A 25,226-nucleotide genomic window follows, 5' to 3' on the forward strand; every position below is an offset into this window, starting at 1 on the left:
CTCCGACTGAAATGGTCACGTGACCATCGGCACTGGACGTTGGCGCTGTGTGAGAGTGTTGGACGGTCTGACGAATCACGATACCTTCTTCATCATACCGATGGAAAAGCGCGAATCCGTCGCCTTCCAGGAAACATCTCCTTGAGACCTGTACTGCAGGATGGAGACAAGCTGTCGGCGGCTCCACTATGCTGCGGGAAACATTCACGTGGGCATATGTTGGTCCAGCAGAGTCCGTGCAAGGTACCATAACGGCGAAGAATTATTGTACAGTGGCTGAAGACCACATAATCCTCTCATGACGATCGTGTTTCCCGATGGACGTGGCATTTTTCAACAAGATAATGCGCTATATTACAAGGTCAGGAGTGTGATGGATTGGTTCGAGGAACGCAGTGGCGAGTTCCAGCTGATGTGTTTCCATCCCATCTCGTCAGATCTGAAACCGATCTGACACATCTGGTATGCTAGTGAATGTGGTGTCAGAGCTCATGCCCCCCCCCCCCCCCACCCTTACCGTAATTTACTGGAATTAGGTGACTTGTGTGTGCAGATGTGTTACCAACTCCCTCAGCGATCTACCAAGCCCTCACTGCTTCCATGCCATGACGTGTCGGTACTGTTATCCGTGCCAAAGGTTGACATACCGGCTACGAGGCACGTTGCCATAATGTTCTGCCTGACCAGTGTATTCCCCAGTTATTAATTTCTCCACAGTCACCTACTAGTTTTATTTATTTATTGCGCTGCTCCCACCGTTAAGATATCTCAGCTGCAGTGAAACTACCAACACAAACATATACCTGGCTGTTCGATAGTCACGTCGGGCTGACTAGTGCAACCTGTTGTCAGTTGCAACAGGCTGAACGGATCCCGTGAAATTTGCCAGGCTTGCGGAAACCCACTGCTGTAACCGCTGTATTCTTCAGTACATGGTACTCTCGTCTCTCCGTTGCGTCAGTTTGAGCTGCTTTAATGGTTGCGGCAGAAGTAGGGGCAGACAGACTCGAAGGAGAATTTGCACACCTCTGGTATCCAGTACACAGTGCTGCCAACTGTGGAAGCAACACTACAACACTACCTCTGATCTGGTTGGGCATCGAATCGAACTGACAATGCACTCGGATAAGCGCTTGGAGTGTTCGCATGCAATATTAGATGTCCCCCCCCCCCCCCTCCCCGCGACAAAGTTTCGCATAGCCAAACAGACAACAGCGGGAGTGATTGGGGGCCTCTTGCTTGACGGGGCAGCACAGTAGGGAAGCTATAGTTCTACAGCTGAATTCTTCATACAAACGCCTACCATGCGGAACTTGTAAGCTGCCACGTAGCGACTCTGCAAACAGTCGTATTAACGGGCTATGTCAGTACGACAGGTAATTCTACAAGTCACCGTTTATTATTAAAAACACAGTGGTTAGAGGATTCCGGTTAAATTCTAACAGAACACACTGTAGCCGGGCTGTAAACTGGGACATCACCGTGAACCCCCACGCGTCGCCGCTTTGCACTTAGGCTTATACGCACACGACGCACTCGTTTAACTCATACGCAGGCACGAATATAATCGAGATTTTCCATGTTTTAGTGTTGTTTTATTATTGTTATTATTACTAAACTATATATATTACTAGGTTCCTTTTCTTTAATATTCTGGGATGTACTTCTTTCTTTTTCCTCTTTCCATTTCGGTATAAGACAAATTCGCTGGTCAGCTTTTCTGATCTTTTTGCTCTCTGCCTGGTCAAAATATAAATCACTGTTTCCTTTCATTTCATCAGAGCTAAGAACTATATATTTTCCAAATTTTGTTAATAACTTTTGGTTTTCAAAACACGAAGGCTTAAATCATAAAACCTGGCAGAACGCTAAACAGCCTTTCTTTTAATAGTACCTTCACTTTCACTGTCAATGATCTCCTCAGTATGACCACTAAAAAATGGAAACAAATGTCACACTCTCCTACAATCAGATAGCACCATCTTCGCCCTGGCTGTTGCTTCGAACGCTCGTAAGTGACTGCTACGACGCACAACATCGGTAGAATATGTAATAAAATTTGATGTTATTTACTATATGGCCACCCATTCCTGTGATTCGGTACACCATCTTTAGGCCGTAACTGACCCTGACGGGGTTAACACCAACTGTATACACGATTCCATCAGTGGGCAACATCTATGAACTGGTAACAACGATGTTGTGTCTCCAGTCATTACCACACCCCTCGTTTTTTACTGTCTTACTGGTATACCACATTTGACATGATATGGCGTTATCTTGTTAACAGCTGATTTTATGTTAACGCAGTGCTTAGTAGCAGACAAAAGAAAAATTCGGAGTAGGAATTAAAACCCATGGAGAATAAGTAAAAACTTTGAGGTTCGCTGATAACATTGTAATTCTGTCAGAGACAGCGAAGGGCCTGGAAGAGCACCTGAACGGAATGGGCAGTGTCTTGAAAGGAGGATACGAGATGAACATCAACAAAAGCAAAACGAGGATAATGGAATGTAGTCGAATTAAATCGAGTGATGCTGAGGGAATTAGATTAAGAAATGAGACGCTTAAGGTAGTAAATGAGTTTTGCTATTTGGGGAGCAAAAAACTGATGATGGTCGAAGTAGAGAGGATATAAAACGTAGATGGGAAATGGCAAGGAAAGCGTTTCTGAAGAAGAAAAATTTGTTAACATCGAGTACAGATTTAAGTTTCTGAAAGTATCTGTTTGGAGTGTAACCATGTGTGGACGATAAATAGTTTAGAGAAGAAGAGAATAGAAGCTTTTGAAATGTGGTGCTACAGAAGAACGCTGAAGATTATATGCATAGGTCACATAATTAATGAGGAGGTATTGAATGGAATTGGGGAGAAGAGAAATTTGTGGTACAACTTGACCAGAAGAAGGGATCGGTTGGTAGGGCATGTTCTGAGGCATCAAGGGATCACCAATTTAGTATTGGAGGGCAGCGTGGAGGGTAAAAATCGTAGAGGGAGACCAAGAGATGAATACACTAAACAGATTCAGAAGGATGTAGGTTGCAGTAGGTACTGGGAGATGAAGAAGCTTGCACAGGATAGAGTAGAATGGAGAGCTGCATCAAACCAGTTTCTGGACTTATGACCACAGCAACAACATATTGTAAACATCAGAGGTCTTACTATTCTTGCTTGGGACGCACTCGATGTCACCTTTGTTTCTGTGGAACATTTGCTATACCAGTGAGCATGTTGTTACCCCTTTCTGCAGTGTTGCACAGTAAGCATGTTTGGCCTTGTGCTGTTCACAGGTCGAGCAAACATGTGGACGATCCGGGAGACGTGCGTCACGATGGAGGAGGAGATGAAGAGGAACCCGGAGCTGAACCAAGCTGACCTGGACCACCTCAAGGCGTGGCTTTCCAAGCAGCCCCACCTTCCTGACATCGACGGTGAGCCAACTCGACTCCAGCACTCACTTTTATACTCACAGTCTTAGACATGAGTGGTTTAACCTGTGTAGCACACTTTTGCCTCCTCCCCCTCCCCCATCATGCTAAGGTGTTACTGTCGCACAATAGTGCGAGACTCTCGTAAATGCAGTTTGACAGGTAGCGAGATGCAGTGCATGAATTTAACTGCACAGTATTGGTGTACCCCCCGCGGACAAGGAGATGTAATATAGCTATAGTAAACTGCATAGTATGGGCCAGTCTCCATTGACACATGACCCTGAATGAGTAACAGATTGTGTGTAGAGGTGCCTAGTAATAAACCACAATCCGTGAAGTGAACAGAATATCATCAGCATGCCTCACTCTGACGTTACGGCTAATAATGGAAGCAAGGCTAAAGAAAAATCAAGACACTTTCATAGGATTTGTCGACCTGGAAAAAGCGTTTGACAATATAAAATGGTGCAAGCTGTTCGAGATTCTGAAAAAAGTAGGGATAAGCTATAGGGAGAGACGGGTCATATACAATATGTACAACAACCAAGAGGGAAGAGTAAGAGTGGACGATCAAGAGCGAAGTGCTCGTATTACGAAGGGTGTAAGACAAGGCTGTAGCCTTTCTCCCCTACTCTTCAATCTGTACATCGAGGAAGCAATGATGGAAATAAAAGAAAGGTTCAGGAGTGGAATTAAAATACAAGGTGAAAGGATATCAATGATACGATTAGCTGATGACATTGATATCCTGAGTGAAAGTGAAGAAGAATTAAATGATCTGCTGAACGGAATGAACAGTCTAATGAGTACACAGTATGGTTTGAGAGTAAATCGGAGAAAGACGAAGGTAATGAGAAGTAATAGAAATGAGAACAGCGAGAAACTTAACATCAGGATTGATGGTCACGAAGTCAATGAAGTTAAGGAATTCTGCTACCTAGGCAGTAAAATAATCAATGACGGACGCAAAGAGGACATCAAAAGCAGACTCGCTATGGCAAAAAAGGCATTTCTGGCCAAGAGAAGTCTACTAATATCAAATCCCGGCCTTAATTTGAGGAAGAAATTTCTGATGATGTACATCTGGAGTACAGCGTTGTATGGTAGTGAAACATGGACTGTGGGAAAACCGGAACAGAAGAGAATCGAAGCATTTGAGATGTGGTGCTACAGACGAATGTTGAAAATTATCTGGACTGATAAGGTAAGGAATGAGGAGGCTCTACGCAGAATCGGAGAGGAAAGGAATATGTGGAAAACACTGATAAGGAGAAGGGACAGGATGATAGGACATCAGCTAAGACATGAATGACTTCCATGGTACTAGAGGGAGCTGTAGAGGGCAAAAACTGTAGAGGAAGACAGAGATTGGAATACGTCAAGCAAATAATTGAGGACGTAGGTTGCAAGTGCTACTCTGAGATGAAGAGGTTAGCACAGGAAAGGAATTTGTGGCGGGCCGCATCAAACCAGTCAGTAGACTCATGACCAAAAAAAAAAAAAAAAAAACCTCACTTCAGGCAAAGAAATATGGTAACGCTATTCTCAATAGATGCTGAATAGGAAGCTTTCCAATACCAAATACATTACCGACAGATTCTCATAGTGCGAGGGGTCTTCAAAGAAGCCACGATATGTGAATTTAACAAAGTAGCTGCAGCATACCTCTGCTTAGTGAAATGAAATGTGAGCAAACTGCTCTAACCTGACACTAAATCGCAATACTTTTGACACATCGGTGATTGTATAGATAGTGGATTGTAGTAAGAAGCTCATCTGTGATATACCTGTCTGCAGCCAAAGACTCTCCTTTGTCATGTGGACTTGCATAGTAGTACCTGGTAATAAGCTGTGGACTACATACGCAACAGCATAGCTGTGCTCGAACTCTCTTTGGCCAAAGAGATGTAAGTTGTCTGATAAGTCTTTGAATGGGAATACTCCATGCTGAGATATGGTAATGCATTCACATGAGACAGAACGGGTGCAGGTTACTGCGATCTGTAAAGTAAGGTTAAGGCATGATACAGCTATTTTCAACAGGAATCTCACCATGGATGCACGGTCCTAAGTCGACATGGCTGTCGCACTTTCCATTCCAGTGAGAGACATACAGGGTGTTCCACAATTAATGTCAGACCCTCCTAGAGGTGGTAGAGGGGACTTAGTAGATCAAGTTCTGCATAGGAAGCCATGACCGGAAACTTCATCCAACGAGCGTAATAACTGACACATTTAAACATATTACATTACTAATGTATAACGAGTACTGTGCACTATTATACTACCTGTCATTTAAGATCGTACAATTAAGCTCAGATTGTAGAGCACTTGCCCGCGAAAGGCAAAGGTCCTGAGTTCGAGTCTCGGTCGGGCACACAGTTTTAATCTGCCAGGAAGTTTCATATCAGCGCACACTCCGCTGCAGAGTGAAAATCTCATTCTGGAAACATCCCCCAGGCTGTGGCTAAGCCATGGCTCCGCAGTATCCTTTCTTTCAAGAGTGCTAGTTCTGCAAGGTTCGCAGGAGAGCTTCTGTAAAGTTTGGAAGGTAGGAGACGAGATACTGGCAGAAGTAAAGCTGTGAGGACCGGGCGTGTGCTTCGGTAGCACAGATTGTAGAGCACTTGCCCGCGAAAGGCAAAGGTCCCGAGTTCGAGTCTCGGTCGGGCACACAGTTTTAATCTGCCAGGAAGTTTTATATCAGCGCACACTCCACTGCAGAGTGAAAATCTCATTCAAGAATTAACAGTTTATCTCCGTAAAGAGCGTCAAAGTCATATCGAGCGCACCTGTAAATGTATGTATATACGTGGTGATTCCGTGTTTATACACTCCTGGAAATTGAAATAAGAACACCGTGAATTCATTGTCCCAGGAAGGGGAAACTTTATTGACACATTCCTGGGGTCAGATACATCACATGATCACACTGACAGAACCACAGGCACATAGACACAGGCAACAGAGCATGCACAATGTCGGCACTAGTACAGTGTATATCCACCTTTCGCAGCAATGCAGGCTGCTATTCTCCTATGCAGACGATCGTAGAGATGCTGGATGTAGTCCTGTGGAACGGCTTGCCATGCCATTTCCACCTGGCGCCTCAGTTGGACCAGCGTTCGTGCTGGACGTGCAGACCGCGTGAGACGACGCTTCATCCAGTCCCAAACATGCTCAATGGGGGACAGATCCGGAGATCTTGCTGGCCAGGGTAGTTGACTTACACCTTCTAGAGCACGTTGGGTGGCACGGGATACATGCGGACGTGCATTGTCCTGTTGGAACAGCAAGTTCCCTTGCCGGTCTAGGAATGGTAGAACGATGGGTTCGATGACGGTTTGGATGTACCGTGCACTATTCAGTGTCCCCTCGACGATCACCAGTGGTGTACGGACAGTGTAGGAGATCGCTCCCCACACCATGATGCCGGGTGTTGGCCCTGTGTGCCTCGGTCGTATGCAGTCCTGATTGTGGCGCTCACCTGCACGGCGCCAAACACGCATACGACCATCATTGGCACCAAGGCAGAAGCGACTCTCATCGCTGAAGACGACACGTCTCCATTCGTCCCTCCATTCACGCCTGTCGCGAAACCACTGGAGGCGGGCTGCACGATGTTGGGGCGTGAGCGGAAGACGGCCTAACGGTGTGCGGGACCGTAGCCCAGCTTCATGGAGACGGTTGCGAATGGTCCTCGCCGATACCCCAGGAGCAACAGTGTCCCTAATTTGCTGGGAAGTGGCGGTGCGGTCCCCTACGGCACTGCGTAGGATCCTACGGTCTTGGCGTGCATCCGTGCGTCGCTGCGGTCCGGTCCCAGGTCGACGGGCACGTGGACCTTCCGCCGACCACTGGCGACAACATCGACGTACTGTGGAGACCTCACACCCCACGTGTTGAGCAATTCGGCGGTACGTCCACCCGGCCTCCCGCATGCCCACTATACGCCCTCGCTCAAAGTCCGTCAACTGCACATACGGTTCACGTCCACGCTGTTGCGGCATGCTACCAGTGTTAAAGACTGCGATGGAGCTCCGTATGCCACGGCAAACTGGCTGACACTGACGGCGGCGGTGCACAAATGCTGCGCAGCTAGCGCCATTCGACGGCCAACACCGCGGTTCCTGGTGTGTCCGCTGTGCCGTGCGTGTGATCATTGCTTGTATAGCCCTCTCGCAGTGTCCAGAGCAAGTATGGTGGGTCTGACACACCAGTGTCAATGTGTTCTTTTTTCCATTTCCAGGAGTGTATATGCTGACATTCACTCTAATTTTAGTATATACAGAGTGAATTGGCTTATCTGAGGAGTGCGCTACCGTCTAGCGGGATTTACGCCAAGTTAACGCCGATAAGAGTCTGCTGCAGTGTGCTACCACCTGGTGGCACTGATGTAAACTTGTAGTTAAGCGGTAAGTGTGCACATTTTTTAATCAAATCTGCATCTATTTGGCCTGTAAGGCAACTACGTCACGTTAGTTTCTCGTGCATAAAAGGTGTTTAAAACGTGCACAATTGAAGGTTTGCTCACGACCATTATGCCACGTTTCACGAAGTCTATAACAGCAGCGTAGCATAGCACGGTAGATTTAGTGCCGTGCATGACGGTTGGAACTTTAATAGTGGCAACTATTTATTTACAGTCCGTACAAAATAGATACCTGTTTCAAAGTTCTACTGACCTTCAAATTAGTCACCACCATTGTGCATAACCCTTTGCCAAAGATGTGGAAGCCGTAGGATACTCTCAGCAGTTCCAGTTGTGTTGACAGTTTGAGTGGTGCAGTCTATTGCGCAAAGAATTTGTAGCAGTTATGAAGCGAATGCCGTGAAGTGTTTCCCTCAGTTTATAAAATCTACTCACGAGAGCTTAAGTCAGGGGAGTGCAGTAGGTGGTACGAGGTGCATTCAAGTTCTAAGGCCTCCGATTTTTTTTTCTAACTAACTACTCACCCGAAATCGATGAAACTGGCGTTACTTCTCGACGTAATCGCCCTGCAGACGTACACATTTTTCACAACGCTGACGCCATGATTCCATGTCAGCGGCGAAGGCTTCTTTAGGAGCCTGTTTTGACCACTGGAAAATGGCTGAGGCAATAGCAGCACGGCTGGTGAATGTGCGGCCACAGAGAGTGTCTTTCACTGTTGGAAAGAGCCAAAAGTCACTAGGAGCCAGGTCAGGTGAGTAGGGAGCATGAGGAATCACTTCAAAGTTGTTATCACGAAGAAACTGTTTCGTAACGTTAGCTCGATGTGCAGGTGCGGTGTCTTGGTGAAACAGCACACGCGCAGCCCTTCCCGGACGTTTTTGTTGCAGTGCAGGAAGGAATTTGCTCTTCAAAACATTTTCGTAGGATGCACCTGTTACCGTAGTGCCCTTTGGAACGCAATGGGTAAGGATTACGCCCTCGCTGTCCCAGAACATGGACACCATCATTTTTTCAGCACTGGCGGTTACCCGAAATTTTTTTGGTGGCAGTGAATCTGTGTGCTTCCATTGAGCTGAGTGGCGCTTTGTTTCTGGATTGAAAAATGGCATCCACATCTCATCCATTGTCACAACCGACGAAAAGAAAGTCCCATTCATGCTGTTGTTGCGCGTCAACATTGCTCGGCAACATGCCACACGGGCAGCCGTGTGGTCGTCCGTCAGCATTCGTGGCACCCACCTGGATGACACTTTTCGCATTTTCAGGTCGTCATGCAGGATTGTGTGCACAGAACCCACAGAAATGCCAACTCTGGAGGCGATCTGTTCAACAGTCATTCGGCGATCCCCCAAAACAATTCTCTCCACTTTCTCGATCATGTCGTCAGACCAGCTTGTGCGAGCCCGAGGTTGTTTCGATTTGTTGTCACACGATGTTCTGCCTTCATTAAACTGTCGCACCCACGAACGCACTTTCGACACATTCATAACTCCATCACCACATGTCTCCTTCAACTGTCGATGAATTTCAATTGGTATCATACCACACAAATTCAGAAAACGAATGATTGCACGCTGTTCAAGTAAGGAAAACGTTGCCATTTTAAGTATTTAAAACACTTCTCATTCTCGCCGCTGGCCGTACGGTGCTGCCATCTCTAGGACGTATTGACAATGAACGCGGCCTCATTTTAAAACAATGCCCATGTTTCTATCTCTTTCCAGTCCGGAGAAAACAAATCGGAGGCCTTAGAACTTGAATGCGCCCCATCAGTCAAACAAATCAGTAACAGCTTGCTGTTCGTTTTTGGAACACAATCTACGACCAGCTTAGAGACAAATGTGATGACACTTTCTACAGGACCTGACCATCATTTTGCAGGAAAGTGCTCAAGCACTCCCCTGACTTAAGCCCTCATGAGTTCAACTCGATTTCTAAACTGAAGGAAACACTCCACGGCATTCGCTTCAGAACTGCTACAAATTCGTAGGGCAATAGAGCGCGTCGCTCGAACTGTCAACAGAACTGGCACTGCTAAGAGTATCCTACGACTTCCACATCGCTGGCGACGGGTTATATACGATGGTAGTGACTACTTTGAAGGTCAGTAAAACTTTGAAACACGTATCTATTTTGTACGAGCTGTAAATAAATAATTGCCACTATTTAAGTTCCAACCCTCACATCTCAGATTACCATATCTACGTTACGTTTAACAGCACTCAAAGAAAATAACCAAAAAATCCGTAACATGTCAGAAGTTAGGGAGGGGGCGTTTCACATACTCTTGTGCTCTTACACAGCAGCCGCCACTGGTCGTGTTTAGTTTAAACGGTGGCCGGGTGCGACTTCTGTCGCCACCCCATTAGCCCCTGAAGGAACAGAATACGTGTAACCAAGTGTTGTGGCTTGGCAAGACAGCCAAGCCACTATGAGGAAGCCGAAAGGCACGCGTTTAAGCTCACGCAGGCTGGCGTGAGGTCTGGAACTGGACAAGGACGTTATAGTAGCAAAGAACGTACGTAACTACTGGAATACTTAACTTTAATTCATAATTGGTGAACATCGCTCTTGACGGTACATATTTAACAGCATCAATAGTAACTGGTAATGGCGCCTTGCTAGGTCGTAGCAAATGACGTAGCTGAAGGCTATGCTAACTATCGTCTCAGCAAATGAGAGCGTAATTTGTCAGTGAACCATCGCTAGCAAAGTCGGCTGTACAACTGGGGCGAGTGCTAGGAAGTCTCTCTAGACCCGCCGTGTGGCGGCGCTCGGTCTGCAATCACTGATAGTGGCGACACGCGGGTCCGACGTATACTAACGGACCGCGGCCGATTTGAAGGCTACCACCTAGCAAGTGTGGTGTCTGGCGGTGACACCACACCAAGCTTTTTGCGTGTAGTGTTATTCACGTGAATGTTAGAAAAATTTTTCGAAATGTTTGCGAATCGTGTAATTGTGGTGGCACTTCGGTACGAGTCCAGTATTCGCCTAGTGGGATATGGGGAACCGCCCTGGGGTAATTAGGTGTTATGTGCACTGAAGATCACTATGTCATATGAATAACAACAATCAACATGCGATAACCACTCATATTATCATAAAAATTATAACAGCTAAAAAGTAAGGAATGAAGAGGTGTTTGCAAAAGCCGCATAGCTGTATGAAGCTGCTTTATTCGCAGCTTCGCAGCTACCGGTTTCACGTCACTATAGATGCGTGTTCAGGTTTATCTGTCAAGAATACAAATCACTGTGTGAATTTTTGACATGGTAGAAATACAAACCATGGAGTTGGCATTCAACAACAAATAGTGATGAGTACTCACAATGGTTGTATCTGAATAATGTAGTGGGAGGATCACTGAGTCTCAGGTTTTGCGAAGTTATCCGCGTTTGACAGTCAACCCACAATGGTGGGTTGTCATAGTAAAACTGAGTACACCCCAAAGATGCTTGTCAAAGTGTACAAAGCGTGAATGCTTAATGAGTCAAGCGTAGAAAGAAGCAGGAGAGAAAGGGGATAAAAATGTCTAAAAATTAACCAACATGTACGGAAAGTACCATACGTACAGGGGAAATATCACTCAAAAAATAATACTCTAGTGTACAACCGAAACGTCGAGAGCTCAGCGTGTTCGGTCAGGGAGTTACGTGCTCTCTGTAATAAAAAACTGAGTCAATCGATCAACAACGAACATAAATGGATGTCTTACGACGTCCGTCCCGAGCAGATGCAACGAATAATAGCGAACAAAATGAGATTTTAAAAAAATTAAAAAAATATATAAAAAACGCGCTGCTTCCCGAGCGGGAGGGCGTGCCGGTCCCCGGCACGAATCCGCCCGGCGGACTTGTGTCGACGTCCGGTGTGCCGGCCAGCCTGTGGATGGCTTTTAAGGCGGTTTTGCATTTGCCTCGGCGAATGCGGGCTGATTCCTTTTATTCCTCCTCAGTTACACTGTGTCGGTGATTTCTGCACAAACAGTCTCCACATACGTGTACACCGCAATTACTCTGCTGCGCAAACATCTGGGGTTACACTCGTCTGGTATGAGATGTTCCCGGTGGCCATCGGATCGGCGTGGGGTGGCGGTGGGGTGGGTGGACTGCTGCGGCCTGTTGTGGAGTTGTGAAGCACTGAAGGCGACGTCAGGACGAAGCCGCTCCGTCGTTCCTAGGTCCCCGGTTCAATACAATGCCTTACAATAAAATACAAACACACCAACAGCTGCAAGGGGGCAGTCATGAATAGAAAACCAACTGAAGGCTGGGAATCGCCTTACATAACTTTAAAAATCTTTAATTTATTACAGGCATGAAATGAGAAATAAAATGTAATCTGCTTGACATACGTACCTGAATACTAGAAAATTACCAGAAGAATAGTATTTGAGTATTATATACAGTAGTTGCTAAGTTGACTCGAAAATTATCCTAGTAGCTACCGGCGACAATTCGATAGGATATTGTAGTGTCTCACTTCAATCTGGCTGTTCAAAGTTGAAGCTTGGGCTAACTTTAATGGCTTCATGATACGTATCTTTTTCCAAAACGCTTTCACGGATCATGACGTCAAATTTCGCTTTTGCTTTGGCAAGTCTATCTGGTGCCTGTCTATCTGGTGCCTAGCGCAGAGGTCAGTAGGAGTCTGTTGGGCCGTCTGCAGTCTGTGTGTGCTGCACCGTGTCGTGGGGTTACGTGCTCCGGTGCTTCCTGAGGTCTTGTCAGTGCTTCAATAAGTCACCGTACTCGCCACTGGTGTCTCGCACGAGTTTAGCCGTGCTCCCTGCCGCATCTCGAAGAAAACCTGCAGCTGTCAACGCAGTGACTCCGTCGACAAGCTGCGAATTGTCCGTGTCAGGACGTGGTGGATAACGCGCCAAAAACCTGACACGCCTGCGACAGTGAAATCCCCGTAAAGTCGCCCCCTAGTCCGACGTCCAGGCTGAGGCAACCTTTCATAGATGATCATCCCTGAGTGCAACCGGATGTTAAGTAGTACCTCGCCCCCTCCTCCCTCCCCCTCCACTCCATACCCACCTATGGCACCCAACTAAGCTTTAGAATGAAGAAGAATTTTCTTTCAGCACTTTTATTTCTAAAATGACGGAACATGAATTACAGCTAACTTTTGTTTTTTATTAAGCCACCGATTAATGTGCCAATAAAACGATTGGTACTGCTTGTGTCTAACACCCTCACTTATATTTCAGTCTTTTTCAGTCTCTGCCGATCATAAATCATGTTCCAAGTCCATTCAGTCCCGTGTTTTTATTTTAACTGTTATCATAGTCAAAAATCTACTTTAACATCTATAAATCTTGCCACATTTCTTTTCCGTGTACGTGTGTGTGCGTGTGTGTCTGTGTGTGTGTGAGTGTGTGTGTATATGTGTGTGTGTGTATGTGTGTGTAGAGACAGAGAGACTGTGTGTGTGTGTGTGTGTGTGTGTGTGCGAGCGCGCTTTTGCAATGAATGATCTACAACTCAACTTCAAATCAACCAAGTTCGTACGTGTGCTCTGTACTCACTCTTTGTAAATCACTTGATTGTTGGGCTCTTTACATCTGCACTAGCAGAAACTGAAAGACTTCTAGGTTTTAATGCTTCGTGTCTGGGTACTATATTAATAATAATAATAATAATAATAATAATAATACTGTGTACAGCATTATACACTCAAGTGCCAAAGAAACTGGTATAGACATGCGAATTCAAATTCAGATATAAGTAAGCAGGCAGAATACGGCGCTAAGTTCGGCAATGCCTATATAAGACAACAAGTGTCTGGCGCAGTTGTTAGATCGGTTACTGCTGCTACAATGGCAGGTTATCAATATTTAAGTGAGTTTGAACGTGGTGCTATAGTCGGCGCACGAGCGATGGGACACAGCATCTTCGATGTACCGATGAAGTGGTGATTTTGCCGTACGATCATTTCATGAGGGTACCATGAATATCAGGAATCCGGTAAAACATCAAATCTCTGACATCGTTGCGCCTGGAATAAGATCCTGCAATAACAGGGCGAACGACTAATGAAGAGAATCGTTCAACAGCACAGAAGTGCAACCCTTCCGCAATTCAGTGTTGGGCCGTCAACAATCGTCAGCGTGCGAATATCACCGATATGGGCTTTCGGAGCGGAAGGCCTAATCGTGTACCCTTGATGACTGCACAACACAAAGCTGTAAGCCTCGTCTGGGGCGCTAGTCAACACCGACATTGGACTGTTGATGACTGGAAACATGTCGTCTGGTCGAACAAGTCTCGTTTGAAATTGTATTTAGCGGATGGACATGTACGGGTATCGAGACAGCCTCACGAATAGGTGGGCCCTGCATGTCAGAATGGGGACTGCTCAAGCTAGTGGAGGCATTGTAACGGTATGGGCCTGAGCAGTTGGAGTGATATGGAACCCCTGGTATACGACTCTGCAGGTGACAGGTACGTAAGCATGCTGTCTTATCAGCTGCATACAGTCATGTCCATTGTGCATTCCGCCGGACTCGGGCAATTCCAGTAGGATAATGCGACAGCCCACACGTCCAAAACTGCTAGAGAGTGGCTACAGGAACACTCTTCTGAGTTTCAACACTTCCGGCGGCTAGCAAACTCCCTAGACATGAACATTATTGAGCATATCTGGATGCCTTGTAACGTGCTGTCCAGAAGGGATCTGCACCGCTTCATACTGCCACGGATTTATGGACAGCCCTGCAGGACTTATGGTGTCAATTCCCTCCAGCACTACTTCAGACATTAGTCGAATGCATGCTATTTCGTGTTGCGGCACTTCTGCGTGCTCGCTGTGGCCCTACATGATATTAGGCTGGTGTACCAGTTTCTTTAGGTTTACAGCATATATCAGCAATTCCCATTCCGGGGGTACTTACCCACGGAAGGGTAATCACGTGTTCTGAGGAGAAAAAACGAAAAGGGTTTGATAATTTCAGTTGTGGAACTATGTTCTTCAAAACATAATATTGATTATGTAAGTCAACAATAAATAGTTTTTCTCAGTCACTTGCATTAATGTGTGACACTATGCGGTGGACTTGCAGGTCCCTCACATACTCCACCTAGTACACACGTAGTTTGGGCTTTCTATTATACATCGATGACTGTAAAAACGACACATAGTGGCCTATACATAACAAACACTTGATACATGATGAAAATGTCTTCTCCAAATTGTAGGTATTTCATGCAACAGACCAGAAATTTCTTCATTGCTCACTTCAAAGGAGCTAAATGAATTATGATAATTAAAAAATACAGTCTTGATCGCAAATTTCTTTTAATCGGAGTGACTGGTTTCAGTCCTTACGGATTATCTTCAGACTCCAGAATGGCAGGTGGACTTGCATGGAGCAGTCAGTTCAGCGTCGTGGGTCGGCGCAGCTTGCTCCATGGAAGTCTGCTTGCCGTTCTGAAGATATTCCGTATGGATTGAAACCGGTCACTCCGATTAAAAGATATTTGCGATCAAGACTGTGTTTTTAATTATAATATTAATAAAAAATCGCTGATAATGTTTTCAAAAATTTTATGTAAATGAATTAATTACCAGTATGATATAACAGTAACAACATAAGGGCTACTACATAGTTGAACGTAAAACTACATCTACATCTACATTTATACTCCGCAAGCCACCCAACGGTGTGTGGCGGAGGGCACTTTACCTGCCACTGTCATTACCTCCCTTTCCTGTTCCAGTCGCGTATGGTTCGCGGGAAGAACGACTGCCGGAAAGCCAGAGTGCGCGCTCGAATTTCTCTAATTTTACATTCGTGATCTCCTTGGGAGGTGTAAGTAGGGGAAAGCAATATATTCGATACCTCATCTAGAAACGCACCCCCACGAAACCTTGGCAGCAAGCTACACCGCGATGCAGAGCGCCTCTCTTGCGGAGTCCGCCACTTGAGTTTGCTAAACATCTCCATAACGCTATCACGGTTACCAAATAACCCTGTGACGAAACGCGCCGCTCTCCTTTGGATCTTCTCTATCTCTTCTGTCAACCCGATCTGGTACGGATCCCACACTGATAAGCAATACTCAAGTATAGGTCGAACGAGTGTTTTGTAAGCCACCTCCTTCGTTGATGGACTACATTTTCTAAGGACTCTCCCAATGAATCTCATCCTGGTACCCGCCTTCCCAACAATTAATTTTATACCATCATTCCACTTCAAATCGTTCCGCACGCATACTCCCAGATATTTTACAGATGTAACTGCTACCAGTGTTTGTTCCGCTATCATATAATCAAACAATAAAGGATCCTTCTTTCTATGTATTCGCAATACATTACATTTGTCTATGTTAAGGGTCAGTTGCCACTCCCTGCACCAAGTGCCTATCCGCTGCAGATCTTCCTGCATTTCGCTACAATTTTCTAATGCTGCAACTTCTCTGTATACTACAGCATCATCCGTGAAAAGCCTCATGGAACTTTCGACACTATCTACTAGGTCATTTATATATATTGTGAAAATCAATGGTCCCATAACACTCCCCTGTAGCACGCCAGAGGTTACTTTAAACGTCTGTAGACGTCCCTCCATTGATAACAACATGCTGTGTTCTGTTTGCTAGAAACTCTTCAATCCAGCCACACAGCTGGTCTGATATTCCGTAGGCTCTTACTTTGTTTATCAGGCGACAGTGCGGAACTGTATCGAACGCCTTCCGGAAGTCAAGGAAAATAGCATCTACCTGGGAGCCTATATGTAATATTTTCTGGGTCTCTTGAACAAATAAAGAGAGTTGGGTCCCACACGATCGCTGTTTTCGGAATCCATGTTGATTCCTACAGAGTAGATTCTGGGTTTCTAGAAATGACATGATACGCGAGCAAAAAACATTCTAAATTTCTACAACAGATCGACGTCAGAGATATAGGTCTATAGTTTTACGCATCTGCTCGACGACCCTTCTTGAAGACTGGGACTATCTGTGCTCTTTTCCAATCATTTGGAAGCTTCCGTTCCTCTAGAGACTTGAGGTACACGGCTGTTAGAAGGGGGGCAAGTTCTTTCGCGTACTCTGTGTAGAATCGAATTGGTATCCCGTCAGGTCCAGTGGACTTTCCTCTGTTGAGTGACTCCAGTTGCTTTTCTATTCCTTGGACACTTATTTCGATGTCAGCAATTTTTTCGTTTGTGCGAGGATTTAGAAAAGGAACTGCAGTGCGGTCTACCTCTGTGAAATGGCTTTGGAAGAAGGTGTTTAGTATTTCAGCTTTACGCGTGTCATCCTCTGTTTCAATGCCATCATCATCCCGGAATATTTGGATATGCTGTTTCGAGCCACTTACTGATTTAACGTAAGACCAGAACTTCCTAGGATTTTCTGTCCAGTCGGTACATAGAATTTTACTTTCGAATTCACTGAACGCTTCACGCATAGCTCTCCTAACGCTAACTTTGACATCATTAGGTTCTGTTTGTCTGAGAGGATTTGGCTGCGTTTAAACTTGCAGCGAAGCTCTCTTTGCTTTCGCAGTAGTTTCCTAACTTTGTTGTTGAACCACGGTGGATTTTTCCCGTCCCTCACAGTTTCACTCGGCACGTACCTGTCTATCCCATATTCAGGGATGCTGCAACGGCCTTATGATCACTGATCTGCTGTAATAAAAACGACAGATTTGGCGGTCAAGTGCTGCTCTTTTCTCCATTGTCTTATTAGTAAGAATATGAATGACTATAACTGACGACACAAAATTTGATGCGCTAATGTCACTTTTAACGTTTTGGGTTTACGTGGGCCTGTCTGGACGACATGGAGGTGAGCGGCAGCTGGCAGCCACAGTATCGGAATGCCGATCTCAGCACGCGAGCTCGTTGTGCAAAACTCAAAGAGTCGCCAAGGCCGTTGGATCGGAAAACACAGCAGACGCGGCTGCCCTCTGAACGACAGGGGCAATTACACCGGCCGCCACGCGATGGGAGGTTGCGTAGTTTTGCGACCCCACCTCCACGCACTCGTCCACTGCGCTACAGTGCGGAGAGCGGGGATGGAAAAACACCGACCGGTTAGAACCGACACGGGTATTTCAGTGCTGAATAGCCGGCATTTCCCGGTAGAAAGAAAAGTGCGGCCAGGATACGGGGACCAATGCGCGGTGACTACTTTTCTTCCAAAGGCTGGGCAACTTCATTCGTTTGTTGGGACAAGTGTTTGCCATCTTTCGGTCGCTTAGCGATAACAGAATCGAGGAGCACGCGCTGCAACTTTTCCGAAACGATTTTACAGAAACTATTCGGGAAAAAAATTTCATTATTCCTGTACTTGTAGCGTAATATGTCAGGTTAATTATGATGTTACAATGAAATGAATACCCGTAGCTGTTTACAGGCGTTGATATAAGTCAAAGAGGACAGTTGAAAATGTTGCCCCGACCGGGACTCGAACCTGGGATCTCCGGCTTACATCGCAGACCCTCTATCCATTTATTTATTTATTTTTGCATTTTGTTCGTTATTGTTCGTTGCATTTGATCGTAGCGGACATCACACGACATCCGTTGAAGTTCGTTATTGATCCCTTCGCTCACTTTTTTGTATTACAAAGACTATCCAACTCTGACCGAACACGCTGAGCTACCGTGCCGGCAATCCATCTGACAAGGGAACCTCCCCATCGCACCCCCTTCAGATTTAGTTATAAGTTCGCACAGTGGACAGGCCTTGAAAAACTAAACACAGATCAATCGAGAAAACAGGAAGAAGTTGTGTGGAACTATGAAAAAGAAAAAAACACAAACTGAGTAGTCCATGCACTGGACAGGCAACATCAAGGAGAGCGTGAGCTCGGGGCCGCCGTGGTCCTGTGGTTAGCGTGAGCAGCTGCCGAACGAGAGGTTCTTGGTTCAAGTCTTCCCTCGAGTGAAAAGTTTAATTTTTAATTTTCAGACAATTATTATCTGTCCGTCAGATGCGATGACTTTTTTTGGGATTGATTATCACGTGCACAAGAAAACCTAAATCGGGCAAGGTAGAAGAATCTTTTTACCCATTCGCCAAGTGTACAAGTTAGGTGGGTCGACAACATATTCCTGTCATGTGACGCACATGCCGTCACCAGTGTCGAATAGAATACATCAGACGTGTTTTCCTGTGGAGGAATCGGTTGACCTATGACCTTCCGATCAAATGTTTTCGGTTCCCATTGGAGAGGCACGTCCTTTCGTCTTCTAATCGCACGGTTTTGCTGTGCGGTCGCAAAACACAGACACTAAACTTATTACAGTGAACAGAGACGTCAATGAACTAACGGACAGATCATAACTTTGCGAAAATAAAGAAAGTACACTTTTCACTAGAAGGAAGATTTGAACCAAGTACCTCTTGTTCCGCAGCTGCTCACGCTAACCACGGGACCACAGCGCACCTGAGCTCATATTAGCCTTCATGTTGCCTATCTTGCGCATGGACTACTCAGTTTGTATATTTTGCTTATTTTTTTGATAGTTCCACACAGCTTCTTCCTGTTTTCTCGATTGATCTGTGTTCAGTTTTTTAAGATCCATCCACTGTGCCAACTTATAACTAAATTGAGGGGGGTGCGATGGGGAGGTTCCCTTGTAAGTACAGTATTGGACACAGAGGATAGTGCGACTGCAGGGACTTGTCTCTGGCACGCCTCCCGTGTGACCCACATTCGCAACTTATTGTCTCGCACTGTATTCATAGTGCCCCTGCCCATCATACTCATTACTCTCGGCTTTACTGCCGATTTCCGTAAGAGTTCGGGCACTGTTTGCGAATCCGCACAGAAGAAGATGGTCAAATGGTTCAAATGGCTCTGAGCACTATGGGACTTAACATCTGTGGTCATCAGTCCCCTAGAACTCAGAACTACTTAAACCTAACCAACCTAAGGACATCACACACATCATAGACCACCGCGGCCGGCAAGAAGATGGTCAAATGGCCGGTCAGCCTCAACTATATATATATATATATATATATATATATATATATATATATGTTCTTTCAGATATGTCCGAAACAACAGATACCATCTTCATATATATATCATTATGATGTGCCCACCATTACCAGCGTTAAACTCAGTAAAAACTTACTGAGTTTAACGGAGGCGATCTTGGCCTGATACATTCGACGATGCCCTTTGGCTACACTGACTAATGGATTCTTCTAAGAAATACCAAATTAAGATAACCTGAAGATGCCTAAATAAGGCGAAACGCGTGGTTGAAAAAAAGGATAAATAAAAAAATAAAAAAATTGCGACCAATACTGTTTTTAACTAGTTCTGATACCGTTTAGATTTTCCATGCCTTGTAGTTTAATTCAGCGCTCCTTGGTGGATGTTCTGAAACTGGACAGCAGACAGGGAGCTCAACCTAGTTGTAATTCAGGAACTGATATCATGATGTCAGTCTTTTTAGTCCACAAAGTCTATGCGCTGCGATACCCAGAGTGCTCGCCCTGCGATTCCTTCTTTATGGAGCTCCCTCTTCAATAACCACCTGTCACAAGCACTTAACACATCCTTTCGTCCACGTTGAGACTTGGCGAATGATGTTCTTATGCTTTCCCTGTACATGATATCAATACGGTGCCTCTTGAAACACCAAAACACTTCGGCTCCGATGTAACGCACTCGCAGCTACACAGAATACTGTTCTGGCCAGAGTTTAATTTGAGACAGAAAAGCATTCATCATACATCTGCGTTATCACCCCATCTATTCCTCGTTCCATCCATCTGATTGTCTGCTTGGAAGCGTGTTTGTCGTCTGCTGGAGTTTCTAGATGCCGTTGGACTTAAAATAAATTTCTCTGAATGCAGGAACAGCTTAGCCAACTATTGTGTGTATCAAAGGGAAACCTTCTCGGCCAGAGAGACTGATCCTTCACTTTCGTTAAGCTGGCAGAGGTAGAATATGCATATCGTCTGTGCGCCGGTTTCTGGTCTGCGGCAGGCACTGTGGGTGGATGGGGAGCAGTCTCACTGCGCTGGAAATCGTTCAGTAGGTAACATCCAGTTTTAATCCTTAGTGTCGTAATTTTGTGAATGCGTAATTTTTCAGCTTAACTGAGTCCTTAATTAATTCTTAGTAGGTTTCAGATATTATGGAATAACTCGGGATACCTTGAGAATTAATTTGTGATTTTTTGAATTTATGGGTGTGTTTCCTTTGCGCTCTACAACCTCGTGATTGCGGGGCACGAGGCCACGTGGATCAGTGAGTGTGACTACATACCTGAACAAATTGTGTATGTGATTGGAGCAGTGCGTATCGTTTTAACACCTGCGAGTCGTGTTAAGAAAAGAACCACTGTGTTTTTGGCAGATTTGAATGAGCTTGCTTTCTGCATTGTTGGTAGCCGTTACCACGTGTTTTCTTCGTGAGATTGTATTTTAGTGTTTTTTGGGTGCAATTTGTTGTGGACTGGCAAGACAGCCAATCCACTATGAAGGAAGCCGAAAGGCGACGCGTTTAAGCTCACGCAGGGTGGCGTGAGTTCTGGAACAGGTCAGGGATATGAGACTAGCAAAAATAATACGTAGCTGCTGGAATACTTAACTTTAATCCATAATTGGTGAACATAGCTCTTGACGGTACATGTTTTACAGCATCAATAGTAACTGGTAATGGTGCCTTGCTAGGTCGTAGCAAATGACGTAGCTGAAGGCTATGCTAACTATCGTCTCGGCAAATGAGAGCGTAATTTGTCAGTGAACCAGCGCTAGCAAAGTCGGCTGTACAACTGGGGCGAGTGCTAGGAAGTCTCTGTAGACCTGCCGTGTGGCGGCGCTCGGTCCGACCTATGCTAACGGACCGCGGCCGATTTAAAGGCTACCACCTAGCAAGTGTGGTGTCTGGCGGTGACACCACACAATTTAACTATTTTCATTGCATGAGTAAATTCTAGAGCTTTGTTGTCGTGAATTCTTGTTACATTTTTTCGATGTTTCTTTGTAGTTGGTAGCCACGTGGCTATTATTGATTTTCGGCGGCTGCTACCTTTTGGAAGAATTACCCACAAGACGTAGTTGTTATTCGTTGTCCTTAATTGCAATCTCCCGTAATTTCTTTCGTGAAGTTGGGAATAATTTTCTGTTAAAGTATTCGACCATCGTGGCTAGTCTCTCTCTCTAACACAATTTGGATCTTGTTTGTTTTATTAAATTATTGAACGACTTCTATTTCTGTAATGGATGGTTAATCTGAATGTATGGGTGTGTAATCCATCTTTTCTACGGGACTCCCGATTGCAAAAATAGTGTTATTAATATATGCATTTCGAACCTTTTTAACAACAATATTGACCACCGACACTCAACTATAGGTTAAGGTTTTTCTCTTAAATATACGTTTGTACATGTGCTTCCTTCGTAAAGATTTAATCATGAAATACGTGTATAGCAGAAACCGTTTTTTTTTTAATATGAGTGAAATCTTATGGGACTTAAATGCTAAGGTCATCAGTCCCTAAGCTTACACAGTACTTAACCAAAATTATCCGAAGAATAAACACACACATCCATGCCCGAGGGAGGACTGGAACCTCCGCCGGGATCAGCCGCACAGTCCATGACTGCAGTGCCCAGACCGCTCGGCTAATCCCGCGCGGCTCATAACCCGTTCCTGATGTTCAGTAACTTAGCAGCTATTTACCGTGTTCCTTATCGAGGCTCTTCAGGCCAGCTGACCTCACTGTTGTATGATTTTTTAGTATTTTTAATAACATTTACCAAGCTGACTCTCCTGCAGAAATAGTCACGAATTATCGAGGTAATCAAAATTTCATAAACTGTCCTGAATTGAGGCCTATCCATAATTTTCAGGTAAACATTCAGGGTAATTAAATGATAGGTCAATTAAGGTGGCTACCCAAGATGTATTCAGCAATGAAATCCCTATTTAAATTCGCCTACTAATGTGTAGAGCTACGTAACAGAATAATTTTCCATCAGCCAACCTAGCTAGGTAAATTAACTGGTACGCTACAAGGGCAGCCGCGGAGAGGACAGCCCTCAGATCCTGCCCGGATGCACCCACTGCCTGAGGGTCTTCGCAGCACTTCAGAGGTTTCGCTCGCCAGCCGGTCGCAAATCCACGCAAAAACATTGCAGCCTTACTGCGCGGAGACAATGCAGGACCCGAGTTTAATTTTCTTATTACGAATCTCATGTCTGGAGTGTGTCAGAATACCATTCACACCACATAATTACACTACTGGCCATTAAAATTGCTACATCAAAAAAAAAGAAATGAAGATGATAAATAGGTATTCATTGGACAAATATATTATACTAGAACGGACATGTGATTACATTTTCACGCAATTTGGGTGCATAGATCCTGAGAAATTAGTACCCATAACAACCACCTCTGGCCGTAATAACGGCCTTGATACGCCTGCGCATTGAGTGAAACAAAGCTTGGATGGCGTGTACAGGTACAGCTGCCCATGCAGCTTCAACACGATACCACAGTTCATCAAGAGTAGTGACTGGCGTATTGTGACGAGCCAGTTGCTCGGCCACCATTGACCGGACGTTTTCAATAGGTGAGAGATATGGAGAATGCGCTGGCCAGGACGGCAGTCGAACATTTTTTTGTATCCAGAAAGGCCCGTACAGGACCTGCAACATGCGGTCGTGCATTATCCTGCTGAAATGTAGAGCTTCGCAGGGATCGAAAGAAGGTTAGAGCCACGGGTCGTAACACATCTGAAATGTAACGTCCACTGTTCAAAGCGCCGTCAATGCGAACAAGAGGCGACCGAGACGTGTAACCAATGGCACCCCATACCATCACGCCGGGTGATGCGCCAGTATAGCGATGACGAATACACCTTCCAATGTGCATTCACCGCGAAGTCGCCAAACACGGATGCGACCATCATGATGCTGTAAACAGAACCTCGATTCATCCAAAAAATGACGTTTTGCCATTCGTGCACCTAGGTTCGTCGTTTAGTACACCATCGTTGGCGCTCCTGTCTGTGCTGCAGCGTCAAGGGTAGCCGCAGCCATGGTCTACGTCTACGTCCATACTCCGCAAGCCACCTGACGGTGTGTGGCGGAGCTCATAGTCCGTGCTGCTGCAAACGTCGTCGAACTGTTCGCGCAGATGGTTGTTGTCTCGCAAACGTCCCCATCTGTTGACCCAGGGATCGAGACGTGGCTGCACGATCCGTTACAGCCATGCGGATAAGATGGCTGTCATCTCGAATGCTAGTGATACGAGGCCGTTGCGATCCAGCACGGAATTTCGTATTACCCTCCTGAACCCACCGATTCCAAATTCTGCTAACAGTCTCGGATCTCGACCAACGCGAGCAGCAGTGTCGCGATACGATAAAATGCAATCGCTATATTCTACAATCCGATATTTATCAAAGTCGGAAACTTGATGGTACGCATTTCTCCTCCTTACACGAGGCATCACAACAACGTTTCACCAGGCAACGCCGGTTAACTGCTGTTTGTGTACGAGAAATCGGTATGAGAAATCGTTGTAGGTGTCGCCACCGGCGCCAACCTTGTGTGAATGCTCTGAAAAGCTAATCATTTGCATATTACAGCATCTTCTTCCTGTGGGTCTGTAGTACGTCATCTTCGTGGTGTAGCAATTTTAATGGCCAGTAGTGTAATTGCACTGGTGTGCAAAATTACCGCAACAAACAAAAATTTTGCAAGGCTGTGTTCATTATGCCACAAACCAGTATAATCAGGTGACAGTGAAGTAGAATTAATGTAAAGAATACGGAACGTAAACAACTGCAACATGCATAATGGTAGAAAAAATGTTCACTTTTTCCAACTTCACGGATTAGCACACACATTCCGACAGCGGGTTACTGCGCTCATTATGGGGTGTGACCACCTCTGGGAACAATACAGGTCTGACAACGACGTGTCGTGCAGTGAATGATGTAATCAATCGCGCCGGCCGCTGTGGCCGAGCGGTTCTCGGCGCTTCAGTCCGGAATCGCGCGGCTGCTACTGTCGCAGGTTCGAAACCTGCCTCGGGCATGGATGTGTGTGATGTCCTTAGGTTACTTAGATTTAAGTAGTTCTAAGTCTAGGGGACTTATAACCACAGATATTAAGTGCCATAGTGCTCAGAGCCATCTGAATCATTTGTAATCAATCTCGTGGTGAGGGAGTTACGCAAAGTCATCATGTTTAGCAGCTCGCAAGTCTAAGAGAGTGGTTGGTGGATGGTGGCGTGATGCAAGACGTGTGCGTGGTGCAAGTCAGACACGCCCTATGGAATTCAGATTGGGAGAGCAAGCAGGTCGCGCCATGCGTGTTATACCTTCCGTTTCCAAGAAGACATCAACCGCCCGTTCCCTGTGAT

General features: G+C 45.5%; 1 protein-coding gene across 4 annotated transcripts in view; it reads left to right on the forward strand.

The window, feature by feature from the left end:
- The window catches only part of LOC126106820 (retinol-binding protein pinta-like), a 250,567-nt gene that overhangs the window by 149,281 nt on the left and 76,060 nt on the right, over nt 1-25,226 (forward strand). For all 4 annotated transcript variants that reach the window (XM_049913212.1, XM_049913213.1, XM_049913214.1 and 1 more), the window contains one exon: nt 3,291-3,431. In XM_049913212.1, coding sequence (XP_049769169.1) covers nt 3,302-3,431 — 130 coding nt within the window. In that variant the 5' untranslated portion in view covers nt 3,291-3,301. The remainder of the gene's footprint in view (nt 1-3,290; nt 3,432-25,226) is intronic.

The sequence above is a fragment of the Schistocerca cancellata genome, chromosome 10 (assembly GCF_023864275.1).
Source record: "Schistocerca cancellata isolate TAMUIC-IGC-003103 chromosome 10, iqSchCanc2.1, whole genome shotgun sequence".
Classification (NCBI taxonomy): Eukaryota; Metazoa; Arthropoda; class Insecta; order Orthoptera; family Acrididae; genus Schistocerca; species Schistocerca cancellata.